The 21,223-nt window shown below is 34.9% G+C and overlaps 1 protein-coding gene across 2 annotated transcripts in view; it reads left to right on the forward strand.

The window, feature by feature from the left end:
• Positions 1 to 21,223, forward strand: part of ELP4 (elongator acetyltransferase complex subunit 4) — a 257,937-nt gene that overhangs the window by 67,440 nt on the left and 169,274 nt on the right. For both annotated transcript variants that reach the window (XM_032638892.1, XM_032638893.1), the window contains exon 5: positions 4,838 to 4,977. In XM_032638892.1, the coding sequence (XP_032494783.1) occupies positions 4,838 to 4,977 (140 nt within the window). The remainder of the gene's footprint in view (positions 1 to 4,837; positions 4,978 to 21,223) is intronic.

Consider the following 21,223-nt stretch of genomic DNA (forward strand, 5'->3'; position numbering starts at 1 on the left):
AATTGTCAGTGAAAATACAAGTGATTGAAACTTTAAGCCTTTTTTTCTTGCTGCTTCTTATAAAATCTGTTTAAACTTAGGGAGAAAGTTCTTTGTTTCTTTATAGTTAATTGTCTCCTTCTATATTGTAATTACAGATGCCATTCCTGCCCCCTTTCACATATGAGTAAATACTGCTTGCTCTGTTTTTACTTTTAGAGTATGGTGTGCTTGCCGTTGTTATTATGGGGGTAAACTTTTCAGAGGTTACACATTAACACAAGCCTCAGTTTTCAAGGCTTACAGCTCAGTGTTTTAAAAATTATGCTCTTACAATGATGTTCTCCAGACGACTTATTTTCCCATTTTCTTCAGGACTCCATTAAAATATCACTTTATCGGGAATGTCTTCCTTTGTCACTCTGTATAAAGTAAAACCTCTCTCTCTTTCTCTCATCCCCTTTCACCACCATATTTCTCTTCAGGGTACTTGCCATCATCTAGCAGATAATATATCATCCATCTCCTCCTACTAGAGTGTGAACCGATGAGAGAAAAAGACTTTTACTATTTTGTTTTACTGGCATATGGTAGGTGCTCAATAGTTATTTGTTGAATACAGGAGTGAATAACATATAGTTTGTGAATTAAATGTTAAAGTGAGTTGAGTTGTATTAATTAATACACATAAATTAGCAGCTTATTTTGAATTTACAGTCAATGGTCAAACTTAAGTTTACTGGTATTTACAAGTAAGTTCTGTCAAGTTTAGAAAATAGAATCATCTCTGGCTTCTTTGCTTTTCTTTGAAATGTCACTAGCATGTATATTTGCCTGTAACAGAAATTTTATATATGATGATTCGCCAAGACTGAGTAGACTTTGAGGATCACTCTTCACTATCTACTTTATAAATCCAGACCTTACCTTGCCATTATCATTTTAAAAACAACAACAGTAAAACCCTGGTTTTCTGTATTTTACTTGGGACAAACTATAGTTAACACTATTATGAGTGAAGATTAAACAAGTAGTCCAAAACATAATGTAACAGAAAGGTATTCGGTTGATTATCAGAGATGCCTCTTAATTCAAGTCATCACCAGGTCCTTAAGAGTGTAGTCATATTCCCATTTAGGGAATGCAAAAAAGGATAAGAATATGTACACCTAAATAAATAACAGTAGCTCAGTAAAACATAAAGTAGTGCTTCTTCCTGTTGGAGGCGTGTGTAGTCTTTAGAAGCCTACCTTCCCTCATCCTGTGATTTTGATTTTCTCTCCTACATGGCCATGCCTCCTTCTTTCCTATCCAATCATCAAACCCTATTCCCTCTTCACCCCAAGAATTCATAGCCTGCAGCATATTCTGAGACTTAAGTTTTTCAATATTGTAGAGCTCTACTACCAATGCCTACCATGGCTCCAGCAATTTATGACAGCATATTAGATCTTTATTATAGTAAATCCTCATTACACTTTGAATTTCCATCTTACTGGTTCAGCTACAACAGTCCTGTGATAGATGTGTGCATGTTGTAGATGACAACAAATACCATTTTTCCAATAAAGCAATGTAATTGCAAAGGATAGTGATGGATCTTCTGATTCTCTGGTGAATCATGACACAATAATAATAATTAATAATATTTATGTAGCACTTTATAATTTACAAAATATTCATTTCCAGTATTGCATTAGATTCTCACAACAGCCTAGTGAAACAGTTATTATTAGCTCTGATTTCTGGTGATTGAACTGAGGCTCAAAATGGTTTAGTAACCGTTTGGGTTCTTGCTTTCTGTTATGCCATGCTGAGAAACAAAAAATGATAACAATAATAAGAAAATGTCTTATTTAGACTGTTTATTTGTGGTGCAGCTTTTCTCTGAAAGTTTTCTTTCTTTCTAACATACTTAAGTTGGGGGATGGTATTGTTTTGTTGCTCTGTGCTCCTCCTGAACCCCCATCAGAGTTCATTCTCCTTTGGCATAATAAATTTTTACTGAACCATTCCATTTTACTCTCTTCCACAGTTGACAAAGTTAAAGAGTAGTTTATGAATGTGAAATAGAAGTTTTCATAATGTAAAACTAAAGCAACATGTCTTATCAAACTGAGTAAATGGAATAGTTATTGCTGATAGTTTAATTTTTTTTAATGCATTTACTTCTTCAGGAAGTTGATAAGTTTTCATGGATTACCATTACTACTACTACTACTGCTACTACTACTATTATTATTATTATATTTAAAGCATTTAATGACCTTTCTTTAGAGGAAATATTTTAAGTCTTTGTTTTACAATTCTAAGCCTCAGAAGATTTCACAGCATTCCAGTTATCTGATGATATGTTAATGCTATGTGTGTTGGGTAGAAAAAAACTTACAAAATTGTTTTTCCTGTAAGAATATATTTAATTTTCATTTTTTATTGAAGCATTAAAGTTTCTCATCATTAATAAAATGGTTAGTGTCTACCTTGTGAATATATTGGTTGCCCTATCTAATCCTAATTTCTAAAAAATTAATAATTTAGTTTTAATAAGAAAAGCTTCCAAATTTATTTTGATTAATTATTTGTGTTCTATATGTAAACTGTCACAGCATGAAATCAATTTTCTGCCTTGATTCATCCCAAATCTGAGAGTTCTGTCACTTTAATATTATAATTAGGAACATTGATAGAGACGGCAACTTAAAAAGCATACTCTGCTTCTTGGCAATTTAGCATATTTCTCAAAGTGCATAGGATTTCAAGAACCTTCAATCCACTAATAAATTTATTAACTCAAACTTAAAAGAAGCGAAAAGTCTCTCTTTCTTTCTCTCTCCCCATGGCCAGTCCGCCAAAATAGATTATTCATGCTTATTTGATTCAGGTAGGCTTTTGCAAGCTTCCCTACTAGGCCTGGGAATGTGGTACATTGAGGCCTTTTCAGAGGCTTCTGACATAGACCAAGCTTTTATTGCATGGTGTTTTATTATTACCAAATCCTAGTCTCCACCCAGTTTGTAGGCACTCTGCTTATTCTTTTGAATCAGGAAAGGTTATCACCTACCTTAATCCATGCAGCAGTGTGGATTAAGGACACCAGTGTGCCCCAGGATTCTCAAAGAGGATCCTGGAAACTTCTTGTTTCTTCTTTTTTGCTGTCTTTACTAAATTCTATTGGGCCTTAGGGGGATTTGCATCTGAAATGGGCAACCTGGTGTTTTTCTCAATGAAGACATCAGATCAAAGTTCAGTTAGTCAAGGCCTTTCTAAAACATTAAGGGGGTTTGGACTTACACAATAAAAAGATGAGCTCTAGCAGAGATTGCAGTAAAAACATTCTGAACTATAATCCGGATAAAGAATAGATTATAGGCCAAAGAACAGACCTTGTTTAAATTGCTTTAGACTAATAACTTTACATTTAAAAACTTTACATCCTATTTTTAAGAGACAAATTTTAATGTGACATAATGTATTTGTCAGTACTTTTCGTGGCAAATAGATAAATCATGTTTTTGAAACCATACTTCTGTTTATATTGTATTGAAAAGATTAGATTAAGCCAACTGATAGGTCTCTTTCATTAATGAAAATAAACAGTACCTTATGGAGGAATGAACAGCCATTTTATCTGGAAAATAAGTGTCAAACCCTCGGATTCTGAATCTGAGAATAATGTGTCTATTAGACTTTAATTTTTTAATTCTCTATTACTATATAATTTGATGTTTGTAGGCATTTAAGAATATGAATTCTTGAAGTCTTAAAATGCAAATATCTAGTGTCAAACAAATGTCTCTTTCTTCTCTAAATTTCAAAGTTGTCAGTTACTTAGTAAAATAAGTTAAGAACCTACTTTCTGTAAAGATGATCTAGTTTTGTCGAATGTTCTGAAACTTGTCTGTTTTGTAGCATTCAAGACAGTGGAAGTTAAGTAAATTTAGATCAGAGACTTTATTAGAAACTATTGCCAGATGGAATCTGTTACTAGTTCAACTTTGGATAGAGGTATATTTGAATAGAGATATATTTCTAATGTGCTGAATGAAAGAAATCAGCCAGAGTCCGTTCAAAGCAATGTAATAATAATGTTATATGACTGAGCTTCAACTATCCTATGTAATTAAATTCAGCATCAATAGTTATTAGAGTTTCTTATAAGAAAGATAATTGGTTGGAGAAATTGTTAGTAGAGGGCACAAAAGAGGAATTATCAATGAACTAATGAATATGCCAGGTTTCTGATTTAACTAATAGAGCTTATGTACATTCTCCCACTGTATCATGTACCTTGTTCCTATCTGGAATATCCCAGTATATTTTATACTGTTAGCTCAATTTTAAGTTTGTGAGAAGTTTTGAATACTATATATACACATGGTCTTATGAGAATTTAGTTTTAAAATGATGCTTGGTTTAATGTATATAAATAGCTAGTTTCTTTTGGGCCCCTCAGCAATGAAATAATGTGGCTTAAGTTTTCTTTTCATTCTTAGTAACTGTAAATTTATTTTATTTTTAAAACTTGAAGTCTTAAATGTTAATTGAGTTATATATATAAAATTTTTGAACTGAGGAAGGTACAGTAAAAAGGCAAAGAGGTGTTCAATTTCTTATCAAACTTAGGGAACCACCAGGAGTGAAGATACCTGGGAGATGTAAAGGTTGATTTCTAACTATCAGTAGTTTATAATAATAAAGATTGTTGTATGCTTCTTTGAAATTTAATAAGTCTATATATATCAGCTCTTCCTTATTCGCATTAAAATGCATAAATATATCAGAATTTTGCTGAATGTAGGATAAATAAATTGCAGTTTAAAGAAAAATTTTTAACAAACAATATGGGTTTTCTTATCAGGCTAGACCAGTATCATCTTCAAGATTTGGTCACTATTATGACGTATCAAAAAGAATACCACAAGAACTAATTGAGGCTTCAAAATGGCATGGATTTTTTCTTCCAGAAAAAATATCATCAACTCTTAATTTAGAACCCTGGTAAGTTAATGATTTCAATTTACCACAGTCTTTGAAAGAATGCATATTTAAATGTACATATCCTAATAAATGTTTTCTGTATAATATGTAACCTTAATTGTACATGTTTCATATTATTTCATTATATATGGTTTTCTTCTTTTTCTCATCCTGTAACTGTTGGACCTACTATTACTCTTAATTTGCAACTTGAAAAATCTGGATACCAAATTTACAATGCCTGCTGTTTTTATTTTCAATAAAATGTGAAATAGTTCTATATTAGGGTCTTTCAGCCCTAAATGCACATGGATACCTAAATATTGCTTATTGATAATAATAGTGAAAATGGTATAAAATCATGCTTTTGCTCCATGTTTTTTGATACATGCTCTTTCAGAAAGTAAACAAGTACTCTTTTCTAATATTTTATTTATTAAGGCTTTCTACTTGTAGTTATGCTGTAAATAAAATAATCTGTATTTTTTTAGATAACAAGAGAATTTAGGGTTTGAGTTTTGCAATGAAAAGTTTTAAGTAATAAAATAACAACATATATGGTATTACTAACTATATTAAAGCACAACTCTGAAAATTACAGTACTTGACATTGAATAATTTATAAAGTATTAGGAATATTTAATTTCAATTCTTATTGCAGTTGGATCAAGGGAAGATAATTCACAGAATAGGTTGTTGCCTCTGTTTTCTTTTGCACTGTAAAACCTTTATTTTCAAAATGAGATGAGTTATTAAATGGAAATTTAATAGATAGGAAGTTGTGAATGGAAATGACTTAAAGATATAGATTCTCTTTCCCAGAAATATTACATGAAAATTTAGTGGAGACTATCCTATTTATTTTTATTAAATCTCTTTGCCAAAAAAATTATTTATTAGTGCATTCTCCAGTCCATATGGCTGGAGACTTACGGAAAATGGTGCTTTGATGATGCTTTAGTGTTAATAGCTGCCATTAATGAATGACTGCTATGTGTCAATCACTCTACTACATACTCTACATTTGTTATCTAGTGTAATCCTTGTATCAGTCCTATAAAAGTTTGTACAGTATTCCCATTTTCCAGAAAGAGATACCAAAATTCACAGAGGTGATTTATCTGAGCCTCAACTATTAAGTGATCAAACCAGGATTAACCTAAGTCAGAAGATCCCTCTCTTTTTTTTTTTTGCCTTACTGCTTCAAAGGACTTCGGTGTCCTTCATCTTTATCTTCTTGTGTTGTATAGTAAAGAGCACTGATAAAGAAATTAAAAATCTGGGTTCTGGTACTGAGTTCATCCTACTGTTACTCTTGGGCAAATCCCTTAAATTCAGTGAAAATAAATATCCTCTTTTGAAAAATAGGGGTGGGGTATGGGGGTTCTAGGAGGAATACCACCTGTCCTTCCTGTATCACTAATATTTTATTAAGTTTGAATGATTATATTGATTATACTAGCTCCTAATTTTTGTCATTCACTGAACCAGACATACATATAAATATACTTGGGAAATAGGTAAAAATAGTGTTTCCATGATTTGTCAAATAGTAAATCATGGAAACCAGATTCAAAGTCAGTTCTTTCTGACTTCAAAAAATCTGTGTTAGCAGTAATGCTATCTGTACTGCCTCCATTCATGGAGTGCTTAGGGAAATGAAAAATGTACATTAAGTATGATGTAAATACATGAAAAATAATATAGTGTTACTTTTGTAATTAAAAAAAAAATTAAGGATAAAACATTCTTTAAGCCGGAAAGTACAAAGTGTTTTTCATTTGTTCAGCAACTAAAGAGAGGAGGGAATTAAAATTTGTCAATTTTCTGTTCAGTGTCAGGCACTGTTCTAGGCATTTGACCGTGGGATATCTCATTGAATCTTCCCCACAACCCTCCAAGAGAAGCAATATTATCCCCACTTTATAGGAAACTTAAGGTCAGAGACGATGAGCAGCTTTGCCACTGTTTCAGGCTCTGAGTGACTAAGCAGACACCCAAACCCAAGTATCCAAAACCCTCTGCTCTCTTTTCTGTACCAGGCTGTCTCCATTTACTGCTGCAGTAACTGTACAGCACACAAAGCTGGGCACCTGAAAAATTAAACCTTATTGGATGTGGAAATATAGTCTTTAAAGTATATTTTAAGAATATTTTTGAGAACTAACAGCTTTGCATGGAACAGGAAAATTTATAGATTTTAATTACCAGAGCAGTATTTCATTTCATAGTGGTTAACTGATAATTCATTTATTTCATATTAAACTTAAATGCTTAATTAAATGTAATTAAACTTTAAACATGTAATTAAATTAATTTTGAAAATGGGTACTTTACCATGTGAGATTTATTTTAATTTATGAAAAGCGTGTGCTCATTTCACTAAAATGAACTTTACTGGTTCATTTATAAAACAATAAAGCTAAGCCTTACAGTTGTCCTTACTTTTCCTATAATTAAGACTAGAGGATCCCACTATTGTGTGTAAGGATATAATATATAATTTTATAATTTCTAAAGGCACTGTTGAAACATATAAAGATTTTTTTACAGTAAGAAAACCAGAAGGTCATTTAAAATCTGCACTAACTAATTTTAAATTATTGGTAGGTTTGCCAATGGAAAATGTTCATACATACAGTTTAAACTTTCAAGTTGAAGCCTAGGTATAAAAACCTGAGATGTATCACAATAATATTACCCAGATAATTTTGTTTTGATATTTCACTGTTATAAATCTGATAATCTCAATCATAAAGCAATGACAGAAAAACTGATTTTGAGAATAAGTTGGTAGCCTACAAATTTAAAATGAAGTAAGCTTTGCTAACAGGTATGCCCAAGCACAGTTCTGTTTCCTCACTAGAAAGATATTGTCATTATTTATTATTTATTAATGAATCTACTAACATACTGCTTATCCAACTGTTACAGACTGAATGTTTGTGTCCACCCCACCCCCTGCCAAATTTATGTGATGAAGCCCTAGTCCCAATATTTGGAGATGGGGCCTCTGGGAGTTAATTAGAGTTAGACGAGGTCATGAAGGTGGAGCCCTGGTCTGATAGGACTGGTGTCCTTAAGAAAAAAAGGGAGAAACACAGAGCTCCCCACTCTCTTCTTGAGTAAACACCCAGGAAAAGCCATGTGAGCTCACAGCGAGAAGGTGACCATCTGCAACCCGACACTAAACCTGCGAGCACCATGATCTTGGACTTCTAGTCTCCAGAACTGCAACAAAATAAATTCCTGTTGTTGAAGCCACCCAGTAGTTTGTTATCGTACCCCAAGCCAACTAATACACCTATAATATTGTGAAATGTTACTTTTTAAATTATAGATATGTTAGGTCTTGAATATTGAGTTTACATAAAGTTGGCAGTAAATAGAATGATTTTGTTTTGATATGTTTCTTTGAAATTCAAGATTTTACTTTGCATATCTATGCTAACAATAGCTAATAGTAACTAAAAGTTTTGTATTAAGTTGAATGAACTGAATTCTGAGAGAACTAGTTATCTTTCTAGGAGAATTTCTAGGAGAAAAACTGGAAAGCGGATAGGAATATTACTTAAGATTTTAGGAGTCTTTCTTTTCTTTTTTTTTTTTTTTATCCTGCCAAGTCTCTTTACCAGAGTAAATGGAACCTCTATATAAGCCTCTGTAGTATCTTCCTAGACAAATTGTAGCTATGCTTCCCATACATTCCTACTAGTATTCCTTTGTTCATACTTCTGTCAGAACACTAATCTCGTTACACTTAATTATTTGTCTTGTCTATATTCTTATCTTCCCCCTCAAGCATTGGAAATCCTTGAGGAAAGGGTTATGCTTTTTTCATCTATTTATTCTCTGAATCTAGGACACAAGTGTTGAGTTGATAGTTGATGAATTAGTGAATCAATGCACAAAGTATAGTAAGAACTCAAATTAACTATAGTCTTGTTCTTAGCACAAAGATTTAGTGGGATGAAACTGGGTAACTGAAGCATAGCCATGTAAGAGTATATTTTATTTCAAAAATACAGATCTCAGATTGAGAAGCAGAGAACCACAGTATATTCAGAAGTTACAAGCAGAAAATTCATTCACGAGAAAGGAATTTTGAAAGAGAACTTCTAGTAAGATTAGAAGTTCAGAACAGAAGTCATAAAGTTATAGAAGTATACTATAAACTACTCTATTAAAAGGAAATAGTAAATGATATATCAATCAAATCTCAGAGCTAGGGGAAAGGAAGATGTAAGTGTAAGGAGGGATTTTACCTATCTTTCTATCTGCGGGTGATATAATTAAAGTAAAAAGACAGTATCTGAAACTTTAGAGGGAGAACTATTATCCTGAACCTCATTTTGACCAATGAGGAGAAGTGACTTGCTTATATGTTTGTCTTTCTTTCTTCTTTCTGTCCTTCAAGGGGGCCTTTGGGTACATAGAATTTAGTTGATCATTCTAGCATGCTATTTTCATTGGTATCCATGTTTTTGGTTTTGTTATTTTCCACCTTATTCCCACATTCCTAATCCCAGTCATGTTCCCCATAGACATACTCTCTCTTATTTATTGTCTCCTTCCGTATTTCTATTCTTCCTTCAATAAAGTAATCATTGACCCTTGACTCCTTTCTCTCTCTCACTCCCTACATTCAATCTCTAAGCAAATCATGTCAATCATATCTTCAGTATATCCAGATCCTGATCACTTCTTGCAACCTTTACCTCTACCACACTAACCTAAGTCACCCACATTTCTTGCCAGGACTCTTGGAATAGCCTCCTAATTAGTCTTGCTCCCTGCGCCTTGGTGGCTCCTATTTTTCTCCAAAACAGCCCTCATGAACTTTTTCACATAGTGCTGTCCAATAGAACTTTCTTCAAGGATGGCAATTTTCTACGTGCTGTTCAAAATAGCAGCCACTAGCCACATGCAACTGATAATGAGCATTTGAAATGTGGCACTGAAATTTATATTTTATTTTAATTAACTTAAATGTAAGTAGCTATACGTGACTAGTGGCTATCTTGTTAGACAGTACAGTTTCACAACATAAGTCAGCTCTTAACACTACTCTGCCTCAAACCTTTAATGAATTCTCATCTCACTCAGAATAATAAACCTATATCCTAACAGAGATCCATAAGGTCTACATGTCCTTACCTAATCTTATTGCTAGCTACCTCTCTGATCTCTTTGGTTTCATTGAAGTTGGGGAAAAGGGTGAAGGGAATATCAAGAATGCTTTTCAGACATTAGAGCTAGGATGGTACTGCTTACAGATATAAGTAGACATAAACATATATCTAACAATATTTATTGAACACCTTCTCTGACGTGAGCACCTTGTGTGCCCCTGAGTACCTTTTAGGAGCCTAGAATTATGTTAAGCTTTAGGTTTATCGTAATAAACAAAGCAGCTGTTATCCTTGACCATTTATAGATTACAACTGAGCAAGAAAGCACACAAATTTTTTTTAAAAAAACCAAGTAAACAAACAGATATATATGCCATTATGAATTGTGGTAAGTAATGTAAAGACAAAGAACACTTGCCATAAATTGAGTGGGGGAAATAAACTTTGAGTTGTGTTCAGATGAGGCCTCTCTGAAGACCTGAACCTGAGACTTGAAGAATAAGAAATAAGAAGGTGGTCATACAAAGACCACTAAGCCAAGAAGTGTTCTTGGAGGAGGGAACAGCAGGTGTGGTAAGAAAGTGAAGAACTTGGTGTTTTCAAGGACCTGAAAGGCCATGTTGCTGAAACAGAGTGAGTGATAGCAAGGGCTACAGGAAGATGAGTTCAGAGAGATAGGCAAGGGTCATACCATTCTTTTAAGAAATTTGTTCATGAAGGGGCAGAGAAAAAGCAATAATTGGAAGACATTTGGGGTGACAAAAGTTGTTGTGGGTTTTTTTTTGGTTTGGGTTTGGGGGGTTGTTTTTGGTTAGGTTTTTTTTTTTTTTCTGTTTTGTTCTGTTTAAATGTAAGTGGGAAAAAATTCATTAAAAAGGGAATGGATGGTGAAGAGGTAGCAGCAGTTTCTAGCTATATGGCATTGGGCAGATTACTAAATGCCTTAGGAAAATTCTTAAACCGCTCACTACCTCTGTTACCTATCTATGAAATTGGTCTAAAAGTAATACTCTTTAGTACTAACACTGCTTAGTACTAACACTGCTTAGTACATAGGAAATACCAAATAAATGTTAGGGGGTAGTCAGAGTATTTTCTGGAAAAGGCAGGAGGTGCCTCAGAGCAGGTGTGGAAGGACTGACCTTTAAGATATAATAACATTTCCTCCACTGGAGGGAAGGAGGGAAAGGAAGCATAAGAGAACAGTGTAGATGCAAACAAATAGGTTTATACAGTTGTAGGCAGAGTCTTGAGTAACACTGAAAATATGGATGTCTTCTCTTTACTTGGTGAATAATAGGCAGGATCATCCACTAAGGAATAGTTACTTACCTCTTAGGAGTTTGGATTAAATGGGAAGGTTTGAAATGGTTGTTTCACAGACTGGAAGAATACACGGACTGGAGAAGTACCACATATTTATGGGGGTACCAGTCTGTCAGGTTGTGTGACTTTCTTACATCTGTGCTGATTCCTGGATGCAAACGGGACTGAAGTTTTGCCAAGTGCCATCAGCAGAAGGACAAAGAGCAGAGAAGTATTAAAAGGTGAACAAAATGATGGACCCCACACTCTAGGCTAAAGAAAATGAATTGGTAACAGCTGCTGTTGATACGGGAGGAAAAAAAGAAAGGGTAGTAGACTGGCAGTGGACTAATCTTAATAGTGAGGGTAAATGAACAAAGCAAGTTACCAAGATTAGAAGTGTTGATAAGATGTTTGAATTAGGACTGTAAACCAGGTACAACATCTTCAGCTGATAGAGGGAAACGTCCAGAAGCTTGATAACAGCAGCAGCTTAAAAAGAGAATGATTGGGGTTGGCTAAATATATTTTTTTTAAGGCATGGAGTTTTTTGTGTGTTTTGTTTTACTAGAAAGTAGGCGAGGAGGAGTGGTTTGAAAATGACACTGGAGAACAAAGGGGATGCCAACCAAATCTCCCAAATATTGAGGAAAGGAGTCTAAGCTGCAACTTTACTTAGTTAATCTCAAGTGCCCACCACCCTCCAAAGGAAATCCAGTTATCCTTTGGAGGGTCATGGGCACTGTAGCTTTTATTAAGATCTAAGGCTGATGGTAGCTGTGGAGACTGCAGCAGTGGCTGTAGTGGGGAGGTTGTGCAGCAGCTTTTTCTGCGTGAGAGACCTGGGGTGGTTACTGAGTTTAGCATCCAAGATAAAATAGAGCGGAAAAAGCAGATTATAGTAATAGGACACAGAGTACACTCTTGTTTACATAAAATTTTAAGTAGCTTTTCCCAAATTCTTTTCTAACACAAATTCAGTAGATGTTAATTTAGTCTCTTAAATATACTTAGTGATATTTGTTTAAATAAACCCATGAACGACTAAGATAAATCTTCTTATACTGTGAAACTCAGTATATATCAGTGTTGAAAAGGCTATGAGAGAAATGCCAAAATTAAACAAATAAGTAGTTATAATAACCCAGTTTATATTTGTTTATTGGTAAAATACTCTTTTCAGAATCAAAAACATTTTTATCAGCATACTTCTTAACATCCCACAATATTTTTTCTCAGTAAGAGAAGGAAGGATTGACATAGAGAGATGTCTGAAAGGATGTTCATCAAACTGTTAACAATGTTCACCTTTGGGTGGTGGATTTTGGATTTTTTTTTCTATTCCTTGTATGTTTTGTATATTTGGTTTTTTAAATTAATTAATTTATTTATGGCTGCATTAGGTCTTCGTCACCATGCACAGGGGCTACTCTTTGTTGCAGTGTGTGGGCTCCTCATTGCGGTGGCTTCTCTTGTTGCAGAGCACAGGCTCTAGGCGCACCAGCTTCAATAGTTGTGGCAGGCGGGCTCAGTAATTGTGGCTTGCGGGCTCTAGAGCACAGGCTCAGTAGTTGTGGCGCATGGGCTTAGTTGTTCCACGGCATGTGGGATCTTCCTGGACCAGGGCTCAAACCCATGTCCTCTGCATTGGCAGGCAGATTCTTAACCACTGCACCACCAGAGAAGTCCTGTTTTTGTATATTTGAATTTTTATAATGAACAAACATCATTTTTATAATGGAGAGAGATTTCAAATAAGTGTGGAAAGTATAATCATTTGAGTATAATATGGTGAAATCTTTATCTTATATCTCACATCAAACTATATTTCCAAACAGTTAAAGATTTAAATACAATAAATTAAAATTATAAAAGTAATAGAGGAAAATTAAAGAGACTGTCTTAAACTCTTGGAGTAGGGAAATAACAGTGAGTATATCTAGTGGTTCTCCACTTGAAGGAATCAGAACTCTTTGGAGAAATGTTTGATTCAAAGGAAAGAAAAAGATAAACCTGTAACATCTTTTTATGCTTAGAAATGCTTAAAGAATGATGAAGGTATGTCAAAAGGATACAGAAGCCAGCTCAAAAGAACTCCCACTGGCTAAAGAAGAGGCAATTTGAGTGTCAAAATATATAAATATAGTAATGGATTGTAACCCATTTAATAAAACAGGAAGCCACGAATACTTACAGACACAAATAAATGAATGAATGAGTGAGTTATTAAGGAACAAGATATTTACATAGCCTCAAAGTACCTCCCCACAAAATATTGACTACTGCAAAGGGGAGAGTATAATTTTATGGTGGAGAAGCCTGGCAGACATCACCGTAATCAAATTAACATCACCAGTAATGAGGCAAATTGAAATTATGTAGCACCTGATAGCATGCAATGAGAAGAACTCAGCAACACTTCTGTGATATTCCTACCAACTACTCATAATTTAAATCTAATCATAAGGAAACCTCAGACAAACCCATATTGGGAACATTCTACCAAATAGCTGGCCTGTAATCCTCAAAAGTGTCAAGACCATAAAAGTCAAGAAAAATCTAAGGAATTTCCAGATTGAAGGAGACTGAAGAGACAACTTGGGTGTAACATATGATTCTGAATTCAGTCCTTTTGCAATAAAGGATGATACTAGGACAAGTGACAAAACTTGAATGGGGTCTGAAGATTTGATTAAGACCATTTTTAAATTAGTAAAAGCAAGTTGAGTGCCCTAATGCAAAATGGGCAAAAGATATCAACATGCTGTTCTCAAAAGAAGATATAGAAATAGCTAATAAAGCTAACTAATAATCAAAGAAGTGTAAACAAAAACCAAAGAGATACCATTTTTCATCTGTCAGATATTTGAAATGATAATACCTTGTGTTAAAGATAGTGTGACGAAACACATGTCACTCGTGTTAATTGTACAGGTGTACATTGTTAAAACAATTCTAGGAAAGTATATCAAAAGTGAGAATGTACATTATCATTGTTGCCATCATACAATTTATAGGAATCAGTAAAATTATTTCTCCTTTGGGAAAAAAATATAACTACTTGAGCAAATATTTTCAATCTGGACAGTCAGCTCTTTTCCCTATCCCGTTCTTTACTTTGAGAAAAACTCATTTGGAGTTCAATTCCTCCTTAAATAGAGGCCCACACATGAACTGTGGCCATATTCCTTTTGCCTTCCACATTACTTAGCTCACTCCTGAAAGTGTTTTAAAAAACTTAATAAGTGAAAACACTAATTCAAAGAGATACATGCACCCCAGTCTTCATAGCAGGATTATTTACAGTAGCCAAGGTATGAAAGCAACCTAAGCATCCATTAACAGATGAATGGATAAAGAAGATGTGATATACATATACAATGGAATATTAGTCATTAAAAAAAGAATGAAATTTTGCTGTTTGCAACATCATGTATGGAGCTGGAGAGTATTATGCTTAGTGAAATAAGTCAGAGAAAGACAAGTATATGTTATCACTTATGCACAGAATCTAAAAAATAAAACGAATGAGTATAACAAAACAGCAAGAGACTCACAGATATAGAGGACAAACTAGTGGTTAGTAGTCAGGAGAGGGAAGGGTGGAGGAGCAGGATAGGGATAGGGGATTAAGAAGTACAAACTGCTATGTGTAAAATGAATAAGCTATGCGGGAGCCTCTATGCGAGCATTTGACTTTACTGAGACCTCTGTACCATTGCCTATCATCTGTCACCTGCTTTGATACACTCTTTCAGCTAATTAACCATCTTGATCCATGGTCAGTTTTTTTATCTTCACTTCCATGTCCTTCTCTGGCTTTGTCTCACTTGCTCAGCAAAACTACTATTCTGGTTAAATGGGACTCTGAGTGAAAAGACAGAAAGTGGTGGTTGTGGGGAGGGAGTATATGAATTGAGATTATACAAGGATAGCAGTTATTGATGATGACAAGATCTAAGGTATGACGATGGGAATGAGCATTGTAGGTAGAATGGAGACAAGATCATTGGAAGAGAGGAGATCAAGAAACTGAAAGGCCAGGGTGTTTGAAAGATGAGTAATGACCCAGAGTTGGAGAGATGACAGCAATAATGATGGGTAGTAGGAGACAAAATTTAGTGACTTTTTTATATCAATAATTAAAGGAAATTAGAGTAATTGAACTGAATTATTTTTCATGAAAGATCATAACCACTGTCAACAGTGTCCCTGTCAGACAGTGGATTGTTTCATGGATGTATGCAATTCTTCCATCTTCATGATCTTAGTACTTTCCCAGCTGTGTTCCAGAGGTTTGTGCTGGTCATAGCCCTCCTTTGTGCCCTTAATATCACATCTCTGTATATTCTTCTCTTGGTTGAGTATCCATAGCGAAGAGAATCAAATCCAGTGTTGTCAGGCGAAAAGCATCAGAAAAGAAAAATCAATAAATGACATCGTTCAGTGTAATAATAATGGAATTTTTAACTTGAAAATTACTTGTGAATACACTTCACAGTCTTTGTAGTCACATGCAAATTATATGCTAATATAACTTTAGCTCAGCAAACTGTTTTAGTTAGTTGAAACATTTGATATTGTGCCTACTGCCTTATGTCTCACTCTTCGTTATAGATGAATACCTGAAATATATGTGTAAATAGATTTTTAGTAATACAAATCATATTTTCTCAGTGATTTGCATAATGTCAAAAATCCTTCATCTTTAAATTAATCATAATTGGTAGTGATAACAGTTTCTCTTCCTAACAAGTAGTTAAATCAATACTTAAATGCACCAGAAATTCTTTTTTTTTTTTTTTGCGGTACACGGGCCTCTCACTGTTGTGGCCTCTCCCGTTGCAGAGCACAGGCTCTGGACGTGCAGGCTCAGCGGCCATGGCTCACGGACCCAGCCGCTCCACGACATGTGGGATCTTCCCGGACCGGGGCACGAACCTGTGTCCCCTTCATCGGCAGGTGGACTCTCAACCACTGCGCCTCCAGGGAAGCCCAGAAATTCTTATTTTTAAAAACCCAGCAATGAATCATTTTAATGAGAAAAGTCATTCTTAAAAGAAAAGAAAAATCATCCTTGAATCATATAATTTTAAGTCAGAATGGACAACAGAGATTATCTAGTGTAGCTCCTTCGGTTTACAGATGAGAAAATTTTGAAGCCCAGAACAGAAAAAGTAAAGAATTTGCCTCACATCACAGATTTTGCTACAGTTGTTGGAACAGATAGAACCAGAGCCGAGATCTTAAGCATACTTTCCACTGTGCTATACGGGTATCTAGTTTGTATACTTGTAAATTTATGCTTTTCAATATTGAATTTTCTTAATAAACCATACACCAAGTTAATACTAGTGAGGCCTATTGGTGAAGTTCTCACCAGTGCAACTAAAAGAGAAATACCTCCTTAAGACTGTACACCTGAATACTTTGACTTTATTGAGTGGAGCCATGTTCAAACCTCATCTGAGTGACATGAGTGTATTTGAACCCACAGACTTTTCATTGAATCTGGATCTCACTGTGGATCTCACTCTAGTTTAACCAAAAGAACCTAACTCAAAATTTTAGAAAACTTGAATTTTAAGTGCCACTTCTGTTACTTAATTGTTGTATAGCCGTGGCCAAATCACTTGCCCCTGATGGGTCTTAATTTCTCAACCATGAAATGAAGATAATGGCTATACTTACCTCACAAAGTTACCGTAATGATCAAATGTCGTGACAGTGATGCAAAAGATTTTGAGTGTTTATTATGTGCCAGACACTTTGCCAGTTGATATAATTACAATCAGAAACAAATCCAAGAGCTTATTTTCTATGAGTTAACTTTTCACTTATCAACTAGTTAATTTCACATATACTAATTTTATTTTATTTTATTTTATTTTATTTATTTATTTATTTTTTTTGCGGTACGTGGGCCTCTCACTGCTGTGGCCTCTCCCACTGCGGAGCACAGGCTCTGGACGCGCAGGCTCAGCGGCCATGACTCACGGGCCCAGCCGCTCCGCGGCATGTGGGATCTTCCCGGACCGGGGCACGAGCCCCTGTCCCCTGCATCGGCAGGCGGACTCTCAACCACTGCGCCACCAGGGAAGCCCTAATTTTATTTTTTTAATTTACTTTTTCACAAATGAAATCTTGTCTCCTGTTACCTAAGCTTTTTTGTTGTTGTTAAATTTATTCTTTGATCACATTGATACTTTTATAAGTATTCCTTTGTTCACTGAGAAACTGCAAGGTAAATTATCTGTTATTCATTATCTACTTGATTTCTTTTCTAGGTATACATCTGATTCTTTTTCTTAGAGTAATGTTTTTTATCTTTCTTAGTGAGACTGAATGACAGAATTACCTTTCACAGGAAAACCAATGCCTTTTGTTGATATAAATTAAAATTTTCTGATGCAGATATCCATTAGACCTCTTACTGAAAATCAGGGGAGGAGGGATGTTGATAGGCATGAAAGTCTCATTTTTTCTGTCAACTTTTTAAAACATCTTAAACTTGGTCATCAAAATATAGGTTTACATTGGGTGATTGGATCCCTTTTATCCATATCTGTATATTAATATAACGAAATTCATTCATGTCAGACAACATGGTAATATAATAGCAGATACATGAATGATAATGCACATGGTCAATTTTATTTTTTTTAACTAAAGAAGGTTTTAAATGCTTAATATTTTAAAGGTGAAAATTAAAATTCTAATAATTTTTTTTATATTCTTTGTACTGTTATAGTTTTAATGACATTTTAGAATTTCAAGATAGATAACTTTACTATGAAAGTTGTTGCAAATTATGAAAATCAGGCAAAATAAAATATGTGATTTGAAATGTGCTGCCTTTGAGATATGTCATAAACACTATGATAACCTAACCTTCGTGAAATGTTTGGAAACATTAATAAGGAAGCCAGAGTCATATTTGTAACTGGGTTTCCTTCTTGACAACTCCTGTTTTATGAGTTACTGGACTGCTGAACAAACAAAAAGGCAACATCCTCAAAATTAAAGGGGTTTAATAATAAAAAAAAAAAAATTAGGTGACAAGATATTTATTTTCAGCAAAAAAAAGTATATTACTATAAATATTGTTGACAAGGAAATTTATCTCATGGAGATTAACAATACTTAGTATTTTAATATTAATACCATATAAACTAGTTCAGTTTTCAAAGTTCTAATCCCATGTATCCAAAAATGAATATTCTCAGTATACATAAATATTGATTTTTTTCCCATTTTGTCATCAAAGTGTTCATTTTCCTAGAAATCTAACTAGATCGGAAAATTTACTTTATTATAAAGTTCTAATCACTGTTAGTGATTGGGTTGTTTATGTCAATGTGAAATAGGAAAGAGACTAAGACGTATTTCGCTTTTGTCTTGTTTTTGTTCTCCTATCGAGAACAACTGCCCCCAAACCATTGAAGAGAATCTTAGACCTACTATAGTTATCTTAACAGGCTGTGAAAAGATAAAATGGATAAATGGTGGCAACTAAAAAACTAAGAAGTAATTTATGTATGTGGTATTTAGTAGTATGCCTTTAGATAGCAAATTTACTACCAAATACTTAAGGCAGATTTTATTAGTGAACAGTTGGGGGGCAGAGGGAAAAATGCTTAAGAAACTTTTTGAACATATGAAAAAATAATGGTCTTAGGTAGACTCATTATTGGTGGATTAGGATACACTGGAAATGTTTTTGATCCACCCTCCTTTAACCCATATGACATTCGTCATATGGTTGGCTGGAATTCATTTCATAATCTGGGACCTTGGAGCAGATTTTAGCCCCTGTGCAAAGCTAACTGACCCAGATAGGGATTGAATCTGCTGTGTTCAAACAGCAACGCTGTGTTCTGTAAGTTGAGCTAGCCAGGACAAATACGTGTTAAGATGTGAAATAGTCACATCATTGTCCTTACAGAATATCATTGTTTATAGACACATTTCCTCACAAAGGTAGAAAAATGTCATGAAATCCATTGTATTTTTATTGAAAATGGAGAGATAAGCTTATGAGAAATAACTGTACTGCCAAATCCTTCAATTGGAGTAATACTTGTTTTGCACAGAACACCGTTCTTTTTTTTTTTTTTTTTTTTTTTTTTTTGCGGTACAAGGGCCTCTCACTGTTGTGACCTCTCCCGTTGCGGAGCACAGGCTCCGGACACGCAGGCTCAGCGGCTGTGGCTCATGGGCCCAGCCGCTCTGTGGCATGTAGGATCTTCCCGGACCGGGGCACGAACCCATGTCTGCTGCATCAGCAGGTGCACTCTCAACCACTGTGCCACCAGGGAAGCCCCCAGAACACCATTCTTTTCTCTTGGTTTTCTTTTTTTGTTGCTGTTAGAGAGGTACTTTTGGGCTGGGTGTGACTGTTCTATAAAATGTTTACAGAGATGTGCATATATTTTTTGCTGAACAACTTGCCATTGATTTGCACACATTAATTTAAGCAGTTTGCTACATTTCCTAACTTACATTCTTTAATGTTACCTGAATGCTTCAAATTATATTTCCTTTTTTCTTTATGTCAGGCACTTCTGCCTATATGATCACTTTACTTAGGATCACAGTAAAGCAAATACTTTTGTATTTTTTTCTTTTTTATAAATTTATTTATTTATTTTTGGCTGTGTTGGGTCTTCATTGCTGCACTTGGGCACTCTCTAGTCGCGGCGAGCGGGGGTTACTCTTCGTTGCGATGTGCAGGCTTCTCATTGTGGTGGCTTCTCTTGTTGCAGAGCATGGGCTCTAGGCGTGCAGGCTTCAAGAGTTGTGGCAGGGGTTTCCCTGGTGGCGCAGTGGTTGAGAGTCCGCCTGCCGATGCAGGGGACACGGGTTCGTGCCCCAGTCTGGGAAGATCCCACATGCCGTGGAGCGGCTGGGCCCGTGAGCCATGGCCGCTGAGCCTGCACGTCCGGAGCCTGTGCTCCGCAATGGGAGAGGCCACAACAGTGAGAGACCCGCATACTGCAAAAAAAAAAAAAAAAAAAGAGCTGTGGCACGAGGGCTTATTTGTGGCTCGAGGGCTCTAGAGCGCAGGCTCAGTAGTTGTGGCACACATGCTTAGTTGCTCTGCAACATGTGGGATCTTCCTGGACCAGGGCTCAAACCTGTGTCCCCTGCATTGACAGGCAGATTCTTAACCATTACGCCACCAGGGAAGTCCCAATACTTTTGTATTTTTAAAATCACCTGCAGCTTTTACGGTATTAGGCACTTCAATTTCGATGAAATTGCAATTTTCCAGAATTTCATTATCATGACATTTAATGTTCAGATATAGCACACAGGTTGTCCATTATGAAGAATCTTAAATTCAGTTAATGTTAAAGCAGATTTTCTTCACTCTTACTAAATTTTTGTTATGTTTCATAGCACTTGTAAAATATTTTGAAATAGTAACATTAATGCTAGTATTCATGTGGGAAACAGTTTATCTTAAATTCATACATTTGTCTTATTGTCTTTTTTTTACAGACAGAAGTGGAACTTATATTCACTTGTCTTCATTTTTCTTAAAAAGTTGTTTTTGAATTAATATTATTATTAACGATTTGTTCTAAGAATATTAAAACTTTGATGGAAGATGAGCTCAAGTGATCAGGACATTGATTCAGGTGTACTTGGCATAGCAGTTCATTAACTATGTGTTAATTATCTATGATTACCCCTGAAAAGCTATAGTGGCTTCATCTTTTAGGTTGCTTCATTAAATCATTAATTTTCTTGGAGGTAACTAAGCCTGACATAATTAAGTCATCTCAGTCTCCACAGATTTTTATCTTCCCATGAAGTCAAGAACA

This window comes from Phocoena sinus, chromosome 8, assembly GCF_008692025.1.
Source record: "Phocoena sinus isolate mPhoSin1 chromosome 8, mPhoSin1.pri, whole genome shotgun sequence".
Lineage (NCBI taxonomy): Eukaryota > Metazoa > Chordata > Mammalia > Artiodactyla > Phocoenidae > Phocoena > Phocoena sinus.